Here is a 19787-nt window from a genome sequence, read left to right on the forward strand (position 1 = left end):
CCTTCGTTCTTCAAGGATCCGTAGCATAACGGATAAAGTACTAAGTTAATTTTATTTCTAAGTGACACTCTTCGGGAGGTTAAAGGTTCAATCCTTAGTGCAGGTGATATTATTGATGCAACTGCAGATTACTTAGACTCCGATCCAGGCATGACTGAAAAATGAATAAATAACAAAACCAACTGGCTGTGCATAAACTCATTATTTGATGTAGGGTTCATATTTTCACACTATGACTGTGTAAGAATGTAATCTTATTTATTAATTTTGAGTTTCTTCTTTTTCTTTTCTCGTGTCCAATATCGTATTTCCCTCGATGTTGCTTTAGAAATGGGCATCTGAATACTGGGTATCGAAAGGCGCACCCAAATCGATCCTGAACATTGGAATGGCATTGTATGGACGAGGATTTACCCTTAGCAACAAGGCGAAAACCCAACCAGGAGACACCACCAAAGGTCCGTGTCATGCTGGCAGATACACCCGCGAAAAAGGATTCCTCTCTTATTACGAAGTAAGCTAATCAATAATTCTGTTTCTTTGCGCACACTCGAACGCATTGGCCTAACATTCACAGGTAACATAAATTAGAATACATAAAATATATTTTGTGTTTGCTGCGAAAAATGTGGGCTCACTCTATCAGGCTAGAAAACTTCTCGCGCCTGTAACAGAGGGCCAACTAAATTTCTACATAAATTTGTACAATTCTATAGCTTTATAAAACCATCATTAGAAAATGCATGGAGTATTGTTGCCACATCTGAGCTAGTGTACCAACAACTAGTCTCTTACCCATTGGACACAGTCTCTAAAAATATCTAATCTCTTTCGTCCCTTACTATCTACCAAACTTTAGTTTCTGTCCCATCACTGCAATGTTGCATGCGTGTTTTACAAGTACATCAATGGAATGTGCTCCGACTAACTTGCTACACTTGCGCCCCCTCATTGTAAATACACCGAGAAACCCATTAAACAACAAAATCACACCCCTTCACTTTATAGCTCTCTAGCTACCTGAAAACTGTTTAATCTACTAGCTTTTCTTTGTAATGCCCACATTTGGAATTCCCTCCCTGCTCTCTGTTTTGGTGAACGTCAATATGCAGAAATTTAAATGAAATATGAACTTAGGATGCTCCCTTATAAATCTGGCCCTTAATTATCAGTAGCCTCTTTCGTGTCAGTGACAGTGAGCCTTGTTTGTTAGAAAAATCTAATATAATTTTATATTATTAAAATATTATTTGGCTTTTCTGAAAAAAAAAACATGAGCATTTTAGTAATCCTTATGAAAACTTACTTATCTTTTTAATGTGATCAAAGCAAGTAAGAAGGAAGAAATCGATTTCCATTTTCGCTTGAGATTCAAAAATAGATCGTAACTTGTTGACAACCAAGTTGATCCGTCTAAAGAAAAAAAAACACATTTCAACACAAATGCTTAATGTTTAGGAAATTAAAGATATCGCTAAACAGAACTATTTTACTGTACTCAAATCAAAACAATAACTAAACAAAAAAAAAATTAAATTAATAGTTTATTAGTAAAATGCCCTTTTCCAAAACCAATATGCAAATTAGTTAACTATATAACTGATATCGCAGATACATAAACAATATATGAACATATATAAACAATACATAATCAATATATAAACATATATAAACAATACATAATCAATATATAGACATATATAAACATATCTAAGCAATATATAAGAGTTGGCATGTGTATTGTACGCAGGTCGTTTCAAAAGTAAGGCCACTTTTTTAAACTAAAAAACTAAAATGTTGAAGAGCTACGAGGTCTGGAGTGGTACCATTAAAATGAGCGAATGTTTTATGCTCCTTTCTACAATGTCTTTGATTGCAAAAATCTAGAGCTTGCTTTGTCACTAACGTCTCTGTCGCCACTCTGAAATTGACAAACCCATCTCCTAACGGTGCTGACATAAACTGCGTTGGTTTCGGAAATATTTAACAGGCGCCGGTAAATGTTGATCGGTTCAATATTTTTCTGCACGGAGGAATTCAGTAACGCATCTCTGCTTCTGAGGACCGTCCACGATATTCCCTGGACGGTCCTCAGAAGCAGAAATGCGTTACTGAATTCCTCAGAGTTTCACATCGTCAATATAACTAAAATAACTAAAAATAACTAAAGTAACTTAAAATAACGAGCCGTGTCTTTGTCTTTAGTGTAAGAAACGAGCCCAACTTTCGCATGTATTATTCATTTAGATTTAAAAATTATTTTTTCTAGTAGGACCTTCTGGAAACTCAACTATGCTTTCTATATCAATCTGCATCATTCACTGTCAATTATAATAATATTCTCTTTGAAACAATGTCTGTCAGAGTCAATACTAAATAATAAACATGAATCGCTCTTTACGTTAAAAATTATTGTTATTGTTATGTTCTTTAAATAAACAAAACAAATATTCTCTTGTATAGAAATAAAAAGTAGAAGTATATGTATCTGTGTGTAAATATTTAACCGATAAACTCTTTAACTATTGGTCACATAACATAAATTAACAGGAAATAGTAATCATACACCAAGAATGGTTTATAACTAGGGCTATGACAACAGCATATTCTTTTCCTTGTTTTGATTCCCAGGTATATATCCATTGATATCTTATATGATTTTATGTAGAGTGATATGATCCTCGATTAATTAATTGTGTTTGTGTTGGATATATACTCGAGAGTAAAAACAATGAAAAGAATATGCTGTGGTCATGGCCTTATTTATAACAAATAACATCTTTGTTTGGGTGAATGAATAACGTGTATAGAAATATGTCGGCAAGCTGAAATGCAAAATATATCGCCAACATATTTCTATTATTTCTGCACATGCACACATTTAAAGGTAGCTTGAAGTGCCTAATTTAAAATCTTTCTCGTCTATCTGGTGATAGATCAAACGGCAGGGAATGCTTCTGGAGCGCTGATTTTTTTTTTTTTTTTTTGCTTCGATTCTAACTGATGGCAAATCATTTTTTAAAAACTTTTGAAATAATAGAATATTCAAACGAGAATAGGCTCTGTAATGATAAATACAAAATCTGCATGAATCAAAATATATTTAAGCCTATTTTACGATTGGGCAAGATCAGGCAAGCCGTCCCCCGCTAGTTTTTCTTTGAAATTGTAGCAATTTAATTCTCTCTAAAAGAATGTGTTAATTCGGAATTATATGTACAAAATTGAAAAAAACGTTAGGTTCTTCTTTAGAATTCGACTAAATTTAAAAAAAAATATATAGAAAAATCTTTATGATGTACGCAAACGTCAGTGAACAAATATGTCATATTTCCAAAGTCATGTAAGTTGATTACGTTTTTTTTTAACTAACAAAATCAAATTTATGAGTAAGCAAGAAGAGACTATCTCGCGTCGACGTCTTGAAAAACCAGGGTATATAAGTCCACAATAATTCAAACTTGCGAGCTCAGCCTTGTAATGCTATAGATTTCGCATTAAACGCTATAAATCGTTTAAAAATTAATTTTCTTTTATAAAAATAATTTACCTAATGATTTTATAATATAACATTTCCGCATAATTTGCTTTATAAAAAGAAAAAGAAAAACTACTCGATCAATTTATGTGATTTTTGGAATATTGCATTTTAGTGCTATGACGGGTTCGTACATCATAAAAAATTTCTGTAATTTATTTTTTTTTAATTAGGTTGAATTCTGAGTAAGAACCGAATCTTAATGTTTGAATTGTTTTCAATCTATTGCGTTTCCTTAATCTTTCGTCAGATCTGTGATATGATTAAAAAAGGAGGCACTACACACTGGATAAAAGAACAAGAAGTACCTTACGTTGTCAAAGGAGATCAATGGGTTGGATACGACGATCAGAAGAGTTTGACTATTAAGGTTTGTTTATTTGGTTACTATTTCTCTAACTTTACACGTATACCCAACACGTTGTAGAAGAGTACGTCGCTAGAAACAGAAGACAAGTGATTACTCAGTTTATTTTTTTCTTTAGCAACGACATTTTTTCCGGGTACTTTCCCGAATAAAACGTGATTCTGACGCCTCTGTGCTCTCGAATGTCATCCACGTCTCTAACGTGATCGCCAGTCTTTTTATAGCCTTTATTCACACACAGTTCTGCATTTGCATGCACGCATCCGCGCTGTGTTACATTTCTATCACTAAATACGGTATAATCATATCCGACACACCAGTTTCCATTAGATCAAAGTTAAGCGACGTTGAATCTGGTCAGTACTAAAATGGGTAACCATTTGGAAAGAAATATGAGGTGCTGCATGTGCTCTCAGCCTATCTTGGCTTTGTTTCCAGTTGTGTTGAATTTCTTCTACCCACTGGAATCAACCAGTGCCGATTAATGAGAAACGCAGTTAGTGACTGTGAAACTCATGCTCCACAATTACATGTGCAGCGACCCTATCAAGGGGGTATCTATTACTCCTCGAAACTGAACGGGGGCGATGTATTATCATTACGTCTGTCGAACACATACCAATATATGAAACGGAATATGACGATTTCCTTATCTGAATGGTATAAATATTGAGGAATTGGTAACAACAGCAATGAGTCTGCGATGCCTAATATATTTCTCTGCTATACTAAAATCTACTAATGACCAATCATTTCAGATTTGATCCTTTTTTTTAACTCATGCGTCACCACTTATAAAGGCATGGGGACCGGCGATGAGAATTAAAGAGTGAAAGCAAGGGCGGGATCTCAACCTTGCTTAGCCCATGCACCCCTTTCACAATTTGGAAGACCCCCCTCCATTTTCTGTCCTTTCCAACATTGCCTGTCTCAAAACTACTCTATCCAAAAATGACTCACGCTTACTATTAGCGACGCAACAGTACAAGATGATTAGTAATTATTAAAGTGCGTAATGCGTGTCCACTGAGGGACCGGTGTTGGTGTCAAACTAGACTTTCATGGGGAGTGGCGCTGCTGGAACTACATTGAATGATTGAAGTAGTACCTCAGCGGAAACCATGACTCACTGTAAGGAAGGGATTCTCAACTTTGCTTGCCGATGCACCCCTTTCACCATCTGGAAGAAAGTCACCCCCCTCCCATTTGCAGTCCTTTCCAAGATTGCTTGTGTCAGAAAGTGCACTGTCTTTCTATCTTAAGTGCTACGACATACGAAGCTTCAGTAACATTTTTGGTTTTCTTCTTTAAAATCTTCTGCTGAAAACAACTTCATCGTTTTGAGAATATCCCATGGTGTTCAAAAAAAAAAACAAAAACAAATGTTGTTCTTGTTTTTGTGATGATGATGAACAAGTGCTGCTTCATCTTTGCTGCTTTCATACAATCATTTGTCAAAACTTTTCTACAAATAACACACTGTGTCCTTTCTTCTCCATTTATGATGATGGATGTGAATCCATATTCAATATATGTATGATCGTATTTTCTTTTTTTTTTTTAGACTCATGATGGGTTTTGAATTCTGTAAATACAAACAAGAAAAAGTGAAAACTATAAATAGGTTGAAAATTCACCCCCGTGTGAATTTCACGGGTGAGATGTTAAAGGGAAAAATTTGTTCATGGAAGTTTCGTTTGGATTTTGGTAAGGAGGGGGAAAATGAAAGTCATTTGCTGTGGTTGTGGCGAAAGTTGGTTGAAGCCTTTGCAATTATGCTTTGCCAAGAATACTCCCGATCATTTAAAAAACAATTGCTTTTGTCACGCAAGAAGAGACGTTGCGAGACTGTCTCTGCACTACCGTTATTTTCATAGCAAGTGCTCGACTGAACTTCAATCTATGGTTCCCCTTTGCCAAACTTTCACAAAAAACACTCGACTAACTACGTCCATTACATATGATTTCATCCACTCTCTTTCTGTGCCTAAATCTAAAGGCAGATTCCACGAACAAAGCTTCTTTTCCAGAACTGCCTGCCTGTGAAACTGTTCCACTGGTCTGTCGTCTGGTTGAATACAACATAGTCATATTCAAATCCAATGTAAACAAGTTCTTGTTGAGCCGTCCCTATAAATAATCAAATTCTATCCAATTTACACCATTATCGATTACTATACTACTATTTCATCCTTGAATAGCCTTCGGGCCTAGATAAGTGGTGACTCCCAAGTACAAGAGACCCCCGGGATACGGCATTAAAAATTAGTTACAAAATGTAGTACAGTACATGGTACACATGTATATAATCAAATAACATTATAAATAACACCGTAAGGCAGGGTAAATACCGTAAGCAGAGTCTGGAAAATCATCGTATTCTACATCGTAATCTGAAAAAACGTACCCTGGGATCACCGTATCCCGGGGTTCTACTAAAAAAGAAGTGTTTTTGCTATCTTTGGCTTCTCAAGAGAACCTTTTTGGATGATCGTGGCCGATGGATCAATACTAATTGATTCCTATTAACAATGTCTCACCATGGGACACAGTTAGACACCAGGGTCGTTTCTTTTTTCAATCCAGGCAAAATGGCGACGAGCATCGAAATGGACGCGTTTCATCAACAGTTCACTGGGCCTCCCGACGGTATGATATGCGTACATAGGTAGAACGTTTCTAATACAGTCGACTTGCTGAGTCACAACGGCCGATAAAAATACAATCCTGTTATATTTTTTACAACAGAAATTAGGATTAATCTTAACCTCCTATTCTTAAGACCTATGTTCGTATACATAGTTTTGAAAAGCTCTTCACCTCTAGAACATTAGCTGATAATAAATACAATAAGCATTTGATCATTATCTACTATTATATAAAAGAATCGTTGTATAAAGTGCTCGCCAAACTTCCACGAAAAACACTCATCTAGCCAAAACCACTATCAATAATTTCCCATATTCTTTATCTGTCCCTTAAACCTAAATGTAGATTCCATGAACAAATCTTCTTTCTTAGAACTGCACACTTGTGGAACTCTCTTCCGTTTGCCTGCTTTCGAACTGACCACAATGTGAAGTTCAATGTAACCAAATTCTTGATAAACCGTCTCCCTAAGTAATCCAATTTACAAAATTTCTACTACTTATGTTTACTACGCTATAATCACATTGACTAATGTATACCCATTAACCCTTATCCTCAAGTGGCCTCTGTACTTGATAAGTGGTGATTCCTGTCTAAAAAGAAACCTTGTGTGTGTGACTGTGTGTGTGATTTCATTCACATGTGCTCCTATCGCGCCGACTTTTATGAAATTTCACACAAATGTACTTTATGTATTTGGCAGTGTTCTTAGGTTTTGTATCGGAATTTCTTCGAAAAGTATCGATAATTGATAATCGAAATAATCCGATGAAAGAAGGAACAGACAATTTTGATCGAAGTTAACACCTTACACAGCCTTACACCACAACTGCAGTTTTATTACTTCACAAGCCAAAAGGCATGACATATAAATCAACAGCAGGTTCTTTGATATGATAAGGGCGCGTTTGAAATGAATGTCTCTGTTTAAAACACAAATGAACCATAATACCTGACTTTTTCATTTTAAACTTCAATTCTAAGCCATTATCACCGTACAAGCTGAAAGGCTAAGCATATAAAATCAACAGTAGGTTCTTTAATATGACAGGGGCACGTTCGAAATGAATGTTCATGGTTAGAGCACAACTGAAGCATGACAGATGACTTTTGTTTTTTAAACTTTAATTCAAGCCATTATATATAACAATAATTTTATATGGCCAACAACAGGTTCTCTATAGTGCAATGTGGGCTAAATCACTGCGGAGAGGAATGTGAAGCTTCCTTTTGGTACAGCGCAATGATTCCTTACCTAGAACAGGCAATCAATTGATTTGGTTGAAAAACGAGCGATTTCACTAATTTTGATGATAATCAAAATATGGGTGCGTGAAACGTTTGTTGGTAATCATTCAATCCATGGCAACATCGGGTCTCCCTGCTTGTAATGGATATTTGCATCAGTCTCAAACATTTACAATTCTTTCCTTGTGCAGATAGTTAGGTCGTTTGGCCACATGATGACTAATCAGACTACATGGCATATTAATTTCGACCAGAAAGAGGGCAGCTAGCGAAACAAGTGTAATAACATTAGAAATAGAGGTTGCTATGATAATTTTCCTATCGACTTGTAGCAGTCAACAAACTATTTACTATAAGCGGATCAATGCCCGGTGCCAAAGTGATTCGACCACACTGACCAATCGGTTGGCAGGGCGCATTGATTTGAGCTGTCCCCTTAAGGACTATTTTTAACCCTTTGTGATCTCAGCTGCGATCGCCAGAGAGACGCTAGCAAGCGACCTATACAAGCCTCTCATTCACCCCTCCCACTTCTACTTGTTGACGACTGCAGTCTGATGGCAGACGACACCTTCAAACAAACATTTACACTTTCTTTCTCTCCAGTCTGAGATACAATCTCGCCTTTTTTTTTTTAAATAAACCCTTTATTATTGTTTTGTTAAAAGTAATGTCGTTTGGCCTTGTGTTAATTTAAGTAATTATTAGGAGAGAAATGCACAACATTTACCTCCTATAAAATCTTATCACAGCTAGGTGCAATGCCCAAATGAGTAAAATCAATAACAAAGCTTACTTTTCTTCTGGCGAGGATCGAAATCGTTCCCTTATCGATTGGTTTGTGTATAAATTGATAAGACACTAGTGTTTTGTGCATTTTAATTTATTTTATTCTTCCTATATAGTCAGCGCTTATTAAGACCCAGAGGAAACTCAAGGATAAGGGTTAATCTGATGAGCTAATTTATTTTATAGACAATAAAAATTTGTTTATGTTGCACTTAAAAACGGCTATGTCATAGTCTGCGATATTGTGTTGCATAGACGAGCAGTTCGAGGGAAGAACAGTTCTGCTCATGGAGTTTTCGTTTAGTTTTAGGTGCAGATAGAAAGTAAGAGAAATTGCTGGTTGTGTTTGCAGGTAGTTTATCTTTTTCCTATAATTTTATTCTAAACTTGTCTATTCGTAGACAAACTGGGTGAAATCTAATGGCTATGGAGGAATTGCAGTGTGGGCTTTACCTCTTGATGATTTCGGCGGTATGTGCGGTGGCGAGAAATACCCTCTTCTCAAGTCTATTGTCCGAACTCTTGGAGATTCCGTCGTTCCAAGGTGAGCAATTCTTTTTTGTCAAATATGAAAACTTCAGAAAATCTATGATAAACGTTATGCATTTATTACAGTAATTATAAAGTCGGAAATCAGTGTTTACTGCACGCATCATATTGAAATTGATGAATGGATTTTTGTATATATTTAGAATTCAACATAACTTGAAATAAAAAAATCCTTTTGATATACGTATACGTGACGGAATTAAGCTATCATTTTCTAAAAATCACGTAAATTGATCAAGTAGTTTATGTTTAACTAAGAAAACCAAATTTTATGAGTAATCAAAACGGATCGCGTTGCCATCTTAAAAAAATACCAAGGATTGTAATAATTCAAATAATTCCACAATAATTCAAACTTACGAGCTCAGCATTGTGATGCTACTGGTTTCACATTAATCATATTTAAATGATTTAAAAATTGTTTAAATATAATTTTCTTTATATAAAAATAAAAACTACTTAATCAACTTACGTGATTTTTGGAATATGACATTTACATTACGTGACAGGTACGGTTTTGTAGTTTTCCTTTTTCATTAGGTTGAATTCTAAACCGAATGTTATAGATGGTAGAAGAAGGGCGAAAACATAAATAAAAGGCGAATGATAAGATTATGTGCCAAAGAAATCACTCAGTGTCATTTTTTGTGTAACTCAGCCTGAAATACAGTCCGGTACTATGAAGATCTGCAGAACGTTGTGTTGACGTCACTTCGTCGGAAACTTGGTCGACGATTCCGCTTAACTTTCCTCTGAGAAGAAAGAGCTATCATAACATACGGGTAAAAGTTTTCCGTTGTACTGTATCTGAGTGGTTGTGAGCAAGCAAGCTGGAATAAACTGATGAGACGATCACCAAAGCTTCCCTGCATATGATTGCACGGATATAACAACAAAGTTAAACATTCATAACTGAAACTTGGTGGACTAGTCTGCCACAAACTGATGAGTCTTTATCCAGTTTACGACCCAATCTCCGGCGACGTTACATTGGCATCTTCTGATAGGTTATGTAAACAGTCTGAAGATTCCGAAGTGAAGACTGCCAGACAATTAGTCTCCCCTTCCTCGTGTTAAAAATGGCTTTTTATTTAGAAACGGGGGAATTCCACGTTTAGACAGTGCTGAAAGTCATTTTTGGTCTAAATTTTTTTTTCGACAATGAATTTCACACTTTCTTGAAACATGTGTAACAGCTAATTGGTTAATCGCTTTGACATCTTCCGGTTGCTTAGTAAACTGCCTGAATTCAGATATGAAGATAAGAAAATAATAATTAAAATTAATTATTACTATTTCTTTTTTTTTTCAGTGAAAAACCAGTTGTTGTCACAAAAAAACGTAAGCATTTTTTGCCGTTTCTTTCTGGTTATCATTCATTAAAAAAAATCCATAAATCATTAAAGTTAATTAGTTGATTGCGTGTTAGCTTTACGGTATTTACAGTATTAAGCCTGTAATCTTTTAACTCAGTGAACCTAGTGCTAATCACATTTTTTTCTTATTAATAATAGAATTTCTATTTTTGAATTTTTTAGATGAGGATTGATTAATCATATTATTCGGATTCTTTGAACTGCTGTTCTCATTTGATGTCATGTTCACAACGTTTCGGTCGTTGTAACCTCCGACTTTCAATTATATTTTACCATACACTTGGTAAAATTCAATTCTAAAGTTACACTCTTCTAGAGGTTGAAGTTTTAATCCTTTGTGTGAGCAACACTCAAAAATACAATTGTAAATTATTTACATTTTCTACCCAGTCATGGCTAACGGAACAGGAGCATGCAAACACCATGGATTAAATAAAGAGTTTCGTTAGAAATTTCGTGCAGATTCCTGAGTTATCCAAGATACACCTAAAGGAGGTTATAGATTACATCGGTCGAAACGTTGTGCGAATAACGGTCAACATAAGAACAGCCCGATAGAAAAATTACCGAGTTCGACAAGATACACCCGAAGAAGGTCCGAGGTTACATTGAACAAAACATTCCATAAATAACATTTATGATGATAACAGTAGTCCGGAGACCCGGATAATTTATTTTGAACCTTTCGAAGTAGTAACCCAGGAATCAACAGAGTACAATTTCAATCAATAAGTCAATCTGGTCAAGTTATTTAGCTCATCTGTTTCATCGCTTTCGCTTCTTCCAATCTCTAAAAATATACATCTTGGTGTCACTGGTTACGAAATATCTCCTTAAAGAAAAGAATATAGAATTGTTCTATTATTCAGTTTTGGACATCGCCTGTCAGACAAAGGAGTGATATTAGAACTTCTGGTCTTGGAAAATATCCGGTAAACGTAAACTTCACATTACTTCATTTTTTATTTGATCCGTTCAATTTTAAAATCACATTTCACATTGATCAAATCAATATTTTCTGTCTGTCTTCTGTCTGTCTGTCTCTCTCTCTCTCTCACTCTCTCTCTCTCTCTCTCTCTCTCATATATATACATATATTTCATGATTTTCTTGAGGATACAAAACTTTATTAAGGCAATCATGAAGGGGAGACATATTCCTTCGGAATTCCTTTTATATTAATATATATATATATATATATATATATATATATATATATATATATATATATATATATATATATTACAATAGAAAAATGCGAGCATGAAAAGTAATATAGTTAAGCTTAAACATGGAAAAGTAAATGACTAGTTGTTAAAACTGGAAAAGAAAAGGACAAGATATGCTAGTAAAAAATATAATAAATTTATAACTTAAAATATTGCAGCATTAAGAATTGATTATATTATGTTATAAATTGAATTAAAAAAAAATCTTAATGATGCAATATTTTAAGTTATAAATTTAATATATTTTTACTAGAAAATCTTGTCCTTTTCTTTTCCAGTTATAACAACTAGTCCTTTATTTTTCCATGTTTAAACTTAACCATATTACTTTCCATGCTCGGATTTTTCCAGGCTTCCAATAAATTCACTTGTTCCTTGTTTAATTTCAATCTTATTCCCCCCCCCCTAAACATAGAATAACACACATGTCATAACAATGTACGGCACTCGTCTGCTTTCAATAAAATCCTCCAATTATATCCTTTTCCTGCTTCCATTCTCTCTGTTCCACTTGTTACTTTTATTCTCGCGAGGGCGATAAATTAGTGGCAACATTATTCGCTGAAGCGTCGTGGTTGCTATGGAAACCAGTCATAAAAACTTCGCTCACATCCTTATGTTTTTTTTTTTACGATTTTGAACCAGTAAATTCATCATAACTTTTGTTTTACTGAACGAATATTGAACATTTTTTCACAAGATAGCTGAGAGGATGATCTATAAACTGTAATAATTGTTTGAAATTTGATCGAAAAATGAGTGAGCGGTGAAGCTTTAAAGCAGTTCTAAATGAACAAAACTGCCACTTAACCATATATTCAAACACTTCCATGTTTGAATGATATGTTAGTATATATATATATATATATATATATATATATATATATATATATATATATATATATTAAAGTATTCGTATTCATTTTGTTGATCGGAAGATCTCATTATTAAAATGTCTGTGAAAGGTCATAACGTACATACATGCATGAAATTACCAAACGTATAATTATTCAGAAAAAATATAACAAGAGTATTAGAATTGAAGAGTAACGTATCATAGGTGGTTAAAATTAGGAGACGACTATTAGGTTGAGAAGAAAGTTCTTGCAGAATTTTTCATTTTGATTTCAAACAATGTATTTTCAAAGAAGCTTTCGTTGTAATACCTTTACGATCGTTTAAAAACAATTATGTATTCTTTTCCGAACGTTGAATCAAAGATAGAAAAATGCATATTCGCGCAATTTTCTTATTTCAATTCAAGCTAGGACAAAAAGCTTCTGAAACAGCTCGTGGTATCAACGAAGCGTTTGGCACAACAACCACTACTGAATGTACAGCACACTGGTGGTTTAAGAAATTTAGTGGCGGCGACGAGAATCTAGAAGATGATGAGTGTAATGATCGGGCATCGGATGCTGACAACGACCAATTAAGAGCTTTAATCAAAGTCAATCCAAGCACAACTGAATTAGACGTAATCTGTACGACGATTTGTAATCACGTCAGATAGACTGTAAAGACAAAAAACTTGATAAATGGCTGCCTCATGAATTGAACGCCAACCAAGATAAACGCTGTTATGAAGTATCATATTTTACACAGCAAGAACGACCCGTTTCTCAACTGGGTTGTGACTTGCGATAAGAAATTAGTACTTTATAACAGCCGGCGACGCTCAGCTCAGTGGTTAGATGCCAACGAAGTTCCACGACACTTCCCGAAGCCAGAGTTGCACCAGAAGAAGGTCATGCTGATTGTTTGGTAGTCTGCAACCGGTTTCATCCTTTACAGTTTTTTTGATGCAGACGAAACCATCACGGCAGAGAAGTACCGTCAACAAATGGATGAAATGCATCAAAAACTTTGCCAACAGCCAGCATTACTCAACAGAAAAGCCCAATTCTCTTACACGACAATGCTCGACCGCACGTTGCTAAACCAACCCTGCAGAAGTTGAAAGAATTGGACTAAGAAACTGCCTCATCCACCATACTCTTCAGACCTCCCACCTACCAACTTTTGCAAGCATCTTGACAACTTTCTGCGTGAAAAATCCTTCAAAAACTTAAGCGATATCAAAACCGACTTAAGCAACTTCGTTGCCACCAGAACGCAAGATTTTTGTTTTTACGTTACTGACATAAATACATTTGTTCTGCGTTGGCAAACGTGTGTTGATTCTGATGGTGCTTGTTTCGATCAATAATTTTTTTTTGAGCCGAGATATATTCATCTGAATTTAAAAGTTAAAAACCATAAGAACTTTCTTGTCATATTAATATTGATATTAATCATTAGAATTAAAGATTTCCACTCAATCTCAATGCTTAAGACTAAAAATGATATTTCTACAACTTTCTGACAGCCCGAGCTCCTCAACAAAATACTCCTTTCTCTAATTACAGCTGTAACTCTTCCTTCTGGCAATGAAGATACTCTTTGCTCTGGTAAAGCCGATGGCACCTACGCCCATCCCAAATCCTGCACCGATTACGTGCTCTGCCAAAATGGTCAGACATACGTAGACCACTGCACCGCAGGAATGTGGAACGATGAAATCAAAGACTGCGACCCAACGCCTGGTTTTGAGTGCCGTCGAGGAAACAAAGTAGTCACCAACCCTTCAGTTGTTACTAGGAAACCTATTACTCATCCTTCTGGAAGAAGTAAGTATTCCAACCTATCCCTCACACACACACACACACACACACACACACACACACACACACACACACACACATATATATATATTAGACTACCCGTGACCGGTTGGGTCAGTATGTTAGATTAGCTATGGAATTAATGTATGAGCGTGACACTTCTGACGTAAAGAAAATAGTTTTTGTGACATAACAGAAACATTTCTATGAATTTCTATGAATGTATATTAAAATGAAAAAAGAATATAGATAGATTTCTATGAATCGTTCTGTTTATAATTGTATATTTTTGAAAAAAAAAACTTACAGCGATTAAATTATAAGTGGTTTGCCATACTTATAGTAAATTTGCACTGAACAGATACCATAATACTTCAAGTTAAATTCAAATTTTGATACATCTTTTTTAAATTGTTTGTTGAAAGTACAGAATAGTTAAAAACACTCTCCCCATGTAAAGAATGGCTTTTTAAAGAGAAAATGAAAACAAAATGTAACCTTTTAATTTATTTTAAACAAACATTCATGACCCATTGGGTTAAATATTTAATTTATGTTAATAATAAGGTCGATAAAACTAATTAAGACAATGCGGAAATAAATGATGTAAAAAAAGCAGAAAGTATTAACAATTGTATATTTGGATAATTAAAACACGAAAAAAAATCAATTGGGACGCTGAAAACGTAAAAGAATGCATTTTATTGTGTTGATTATTTATTTGTAAAAAAACAAACATTTTCGGGGCTATTTATTTATGTTGGTAGTGTAGAAGAAAATGTATGAATGTTTTTAAGAAAGGTGTATTAAAAAATGGAGAATAAATTTAAACAAAAAAGGAAGAACGTAGGTAAATCGCCATTGTAAAATGCTCTTATAGTTGTCAATGGGTCAAAGTTGATTTATTTGTAAGAAAATTGCGACAGTATAATTGTAATACAGAATAGTTGCAAAACATACCCACCTTTCCCATATTAAATAATAATTTCTAAATAATAACGTTAATATTTCAGTGCGCAGGTCAGATTTGGCAAAAGTAGCGATTTGTGTTTATTTGTTTACGCTGTTATGGGCTTATGTTTATGTACACATACGCAACCGGAAGTCGTAAACCGGGTGTGTGGTTACAACACCCATTACAAGGTCATTTGAATTTTATAATTATTAGTCCTCGCGCGAAAGAGCAGGACACAAAATGTTTTAAATGTTAATAATAGAATAACAATAACAAAGACTTTCGCTGGCGAGGACTACTTTTTTTATTATTACATTTTCACCCCAAACAAGGTAAATTGCCACTTTGATGTAGGAGGCTACTATAAGGGGCAACAACTACTGGGGTACTATGTAGGGATTTGGGCAGCAAGATGTCGGTTCACGTTACACTTGAACTTCTGCACGTCAGTACTGTTGGGGAAGCAGGGACCTGGAATAGAATTCCAAAATCTAGCGGTTCTGGGGAAGAAACTATTGGAGTAGAAAGATCTTTTACATCTAGGGATCTCTACAGTGTGGGTGGGATTTAGCAGCCTGTCGGGTTTGTCGAGGGTGCTCACGTCGTGGGGGCACAAGTGATTGCAGTTCGTCAGAGCATTCACCACTAAAATGCTTGTAGAACAGGCAGAAAGATGCAACATTTTGTCGATGGGACATTAACCAGTTATACAGTCCTTTTGAAGTTTTTTTCTTCTTATGTACTGAATATTTGTTAATGAAACGTATATAAAATATGTTCCTTATTACATTTTAAAGATTTTCTATTCTGAAAGAAGTTAAAAAAAATTTAATCTAAAAACGTTATTTTAAAGTTTTTGTTAAAAAAATCAGATTTTCTCATTATTCAGACCTGTATTACAAAGAGGGGGTTGCAGAAAATGAGTTGTGGCGTGAGGCGAAATACAAACTGAAACAGAGAGAATATTAAGACCTGTAATAATAAAAAGAGGGGGTTGCAAAAATGAGTTGTGTTGTGAGAAGAAATACAAACTGAAATAGAGAGAAGGAGAGTTCTAAAATATAATCTTAAAAAGATAAGATACAAGTTAGAAAAACATTTCATCTTATTTATCTTCAAAGTGCACTTTTATAAATTTTACAAAATAAGGTATAAAAATTTAATTTAAATTGAATCAAAAAATTACCTTGGATTTATTTTATGTAATGTACATTTTGTTGCAATTTAAAAACATTTTCTTTCATCTAGCAATTAATGATATAGATATAAAGTTTTCAATGATTTTTTTCTAAAGTTTGCAGTTAATGAAAAAAAATTAAGAAATTTACCTGCAGAGTTTGAACCTACATACTGCGTCATGAAAAATCACACACACACACACACACACACACACACACACACACGCTATCAGCTTACCCTTACCCACAGCAGAATTTTCACGGCCCGTTGTTCTATCATTGTTGCTAAGCGACGACATGGAAAAATGGCTTTACCGATGATAGATAAATTAAAATAACGGTTTTGATTATCGGTAATTATCGGGGGTATTCTGAGACAAAACTCACTCCCAGACTTATATACTAAAGTTCTGTAAATTTTAAAGAAAATCTATTCAGCCGTTTTGGAGTATATAAGGAACGACCTCACACACAGAGTCAAAGTTACGTTTATATAATTGTAGAAGATATACAGAGATAAATAATATATATATATATATATATGTGTGTGTGTGTGTGTGTGTGTACCTATGTTTATATGGCAGAACTTCTCATTTGTAAATTCGGTACTGCAGTTTAAAGACCGTTTTTCCGTGAGTATAGCTCCGCAACGACTGGTGAACGACGGAAATCGCTGGCTTATACCGAGCGAACGGAAGTAAAAAAAAAAAAGAAAAGAAAAGAAATCAAACAACCTACCGTAATATTTTCATAAATTTTACTGTTTTATTTATTTATTTTATGGCAACTGAGTTTATTCTATTTTTTTGGGGGGGGGGTGTAATAAAAGTTTTGTTTCTTTGAATTCGTGAACAAATATATTCTTTGTTTTGTTTATGTATGAAAAGTTATTTTTATGACCTACCCCAGCATAGTATAAACATCCCCACCCTCCCCACGTTAAGAACGGCTTCGAAATAAATACTCCCAAACCTCTTCATGTTAAGAACGGCTTTTGAGGTTGGGGTTTTTATTCCTAAAACCGTTCTTAACATGGGGTGGTTGCGTGGTTGCCCTTTCTTTTCTTTAAACTTTCCTTTTTACCGTCTGCTCGCTCGCGCGCGGCTCTTTTAGCTCACTCGGTATAATTCGGCGGTTTCCGTTGTTCGCCGGGCGTAGAAAAGCGGGGTTTAAACTGCAGAAGTACCATAAATTCAAATATTTCAAGTTTACATTAAATTCAATCCAGTCATAAAGACACCAATTAAGATCTCTGAATTTGAATTACTTCTTTAATTACATTGTAAACTTATTCAAGAATTAATGTTATACAATGTTTTTTTTTTTCATATAAACAATTGAAAACAGCGATTCTAGAAAAGTTTAGTAGCATTAGATCTTGATTATAATGTTCATAAGGGAACATAAGAGTTTGGTTTGTGGAACTCATGATTCAGATGTTAATGGTAATTTTGGATGCAGTGTTTTGTGCTTTTGCTTCACAATCTTTACAAGGGCTCTATGATCTCGTTTAGACAACTTCGGATTTCTTCCAGGATTTGGTTTAGAGGAGAATGTCCCCCCGCTTTCCACAGGCTGTAATCACCTTCGAGACAATTCCTCTCGATACGACCACCATCTCAGCCAGTTATGTTTCAGTAGCACTCCCTTTAAAAATCTGATAGATCTGTCATTTTAATTTTTCTTACAAACATGTACTATCTGAGATAAAAAGAAGAAGAAATTAACCAACTCTCGTTTCAAAATTGATTTCAGTGGAGTTGTAAAGTTGTGTTCTGTCCCACCTACAATCTTTTGAGTCAACTTCAATAATCCTGAAATACACGTTCGTTCGCAAAACCCGCTGTCTTTCAATTCGACGGTCGTTCCCTTTTTTTATGCATCTTGAATAATCTAATTTGCATTGAGTTTGCGTTACTCAAACGTGATCGTCAATACAAAAGCGACGTCGCCATTTTAGCTTTGTTTTATTTCTTCCTTGCGCGAATGAACACGACACCCATGCTAGTCAGGTGAACTACGATTTTCCCTACACCAATTAATTCAGGACATGGACGTTATTTCCATGGCAGGTGCTCGTCTGAACTCCAATCTCTGGTCCCCCCTCGCCAATCTTTTACAAAAAACACCCGTCTAGCTGAATCCACTGTCAAAAACTTCCCCCACTCTGTATCTATGCCTAAATCAAAACGTAGATTCCATGAACAAAGCTTCTTTCTTAAAACTGCACGCCTGTGGAACTCTGTTCCGTCTGCCTGCTTCCCTCCTGACTACAACTTGAATGTCTTCAAATCCAACGTAAACAAATTCCTGATGAACCGCCCCCTTAAGTAGACACTTTAAATATCCACACTAACGTACTGTACTTACAATAGCCCCTTATCCCTGAGTGGTTTCCGGGCCTTGATAAATGGTGACCACCTTGTAAAAAAAAAAAAAAAAAAAAAAAAGAAAGAACGATAACCATAAAAAAAGGAAACCCCAACATTTTATTTTTCAATTTTTATTGGTGTTTTAAAATTAATGCTGAAAACACGGTATTTTCATTTTGTCCAACCCTTGTATATTGATGCAAAATTCGCAAGGTGTTTTCAGTATTTTGTTCAATTTTGTGTATCATAAAGATGCGAGGAAAGATTTATCGGGTAATGACTACCGGCCGTCTAGCCAAAAGACATTTTTTAAAAGTAAAATAATTGTATCTGTATACGTGAATAAAGAAGAATACCACCAACTTATCTCTTGTTCTTTCAGAAAACGACCAATTTTGTAGTGGAAAAGCTGATGGCCTCTATGCTGATCCCAACGACTGCGGCGCTTACTTCAATTGTGCGGCTGGTCTTACTTTCGCTGAGAAATGCGGACCTGGCACTGGTTTTGACCCAAAGATTAAATCCTGCAACTTTAAATCTTCCATCCCTGGCTGTTCTTAATTATGTTACTCTTAAAAAAGGCAATATGGACAGGAAAATGAATAAAGTTAATTTAAAACATTAGTGTATAGTTTGGTGTTAATATATTCATTTGAATTGCTATTACGATTTGAGTACAGAAATTACACAAGCATCCAGATCTACGAACAGGATAAATAAGATAAAGTAAAATGCAAATTTCTTTTTAATTTCAAAGTTATTCATTTCATACATACAACGTGGTATCTTGAAAAAATATTTATAGCTCTAGTATTGCAGTATTGAGCTATCTGAATGAGAATTTTATGTTGAATTACATCCAAACAATTGTAAT

The 19787-nt window shown here is 34.8% G+C and overlaps 1 protein-coding gene across 1 annotated transcript in view; it reads left to right on the forward strand.

Annotated features, from left to right (window-relative positions):
* LOC145303566 (chitinase-3-like protein 1) overlaps positions 1-19537 on the forward strand; it is a 40057-nt gene extending 20520 nt beyond the window's left edge. The window contains exons 7-12 of the mRNA XM_080145078.1: positions 329-514; positions 3789-3908; positions 8993-9135; positions 10453-10481; positions 14154-14414; positions 19296-19537. Coding sequence (XP_080001204.1) covers positions 329-514; positions 3789-3908; positions 8993-9135; positions 10453-10481; positions 14154-14414; positions 19296-19474 — 918 coding nt within the window. The 3' untranslated portion in view covers positions 19475-19537. The remainder of the gene's footprint in view (positions 1-328; positions 515-3788; positions 3909-8992; positions 9136-10452; positions 10482-14153; positions 14415-19295) is intronic.
* Positions 19538-19787: the final 250 nt, after the last annotated feature.

This window comes from Euprymna scolopes, chromosome 19 (assembly GCF_053919585.1).
Source record: "Euprymna scolopes isolate OS-2025 chromosome 19, ASM5391958v1, whole genome shotgun sequence".
NCBI classification, from domain to species: Eukaryota; Metazoa; Mollusca; class Cephalopoda; order Sepiida; family Sepiolidae; genus Euprymna; species Euprymna scolopes.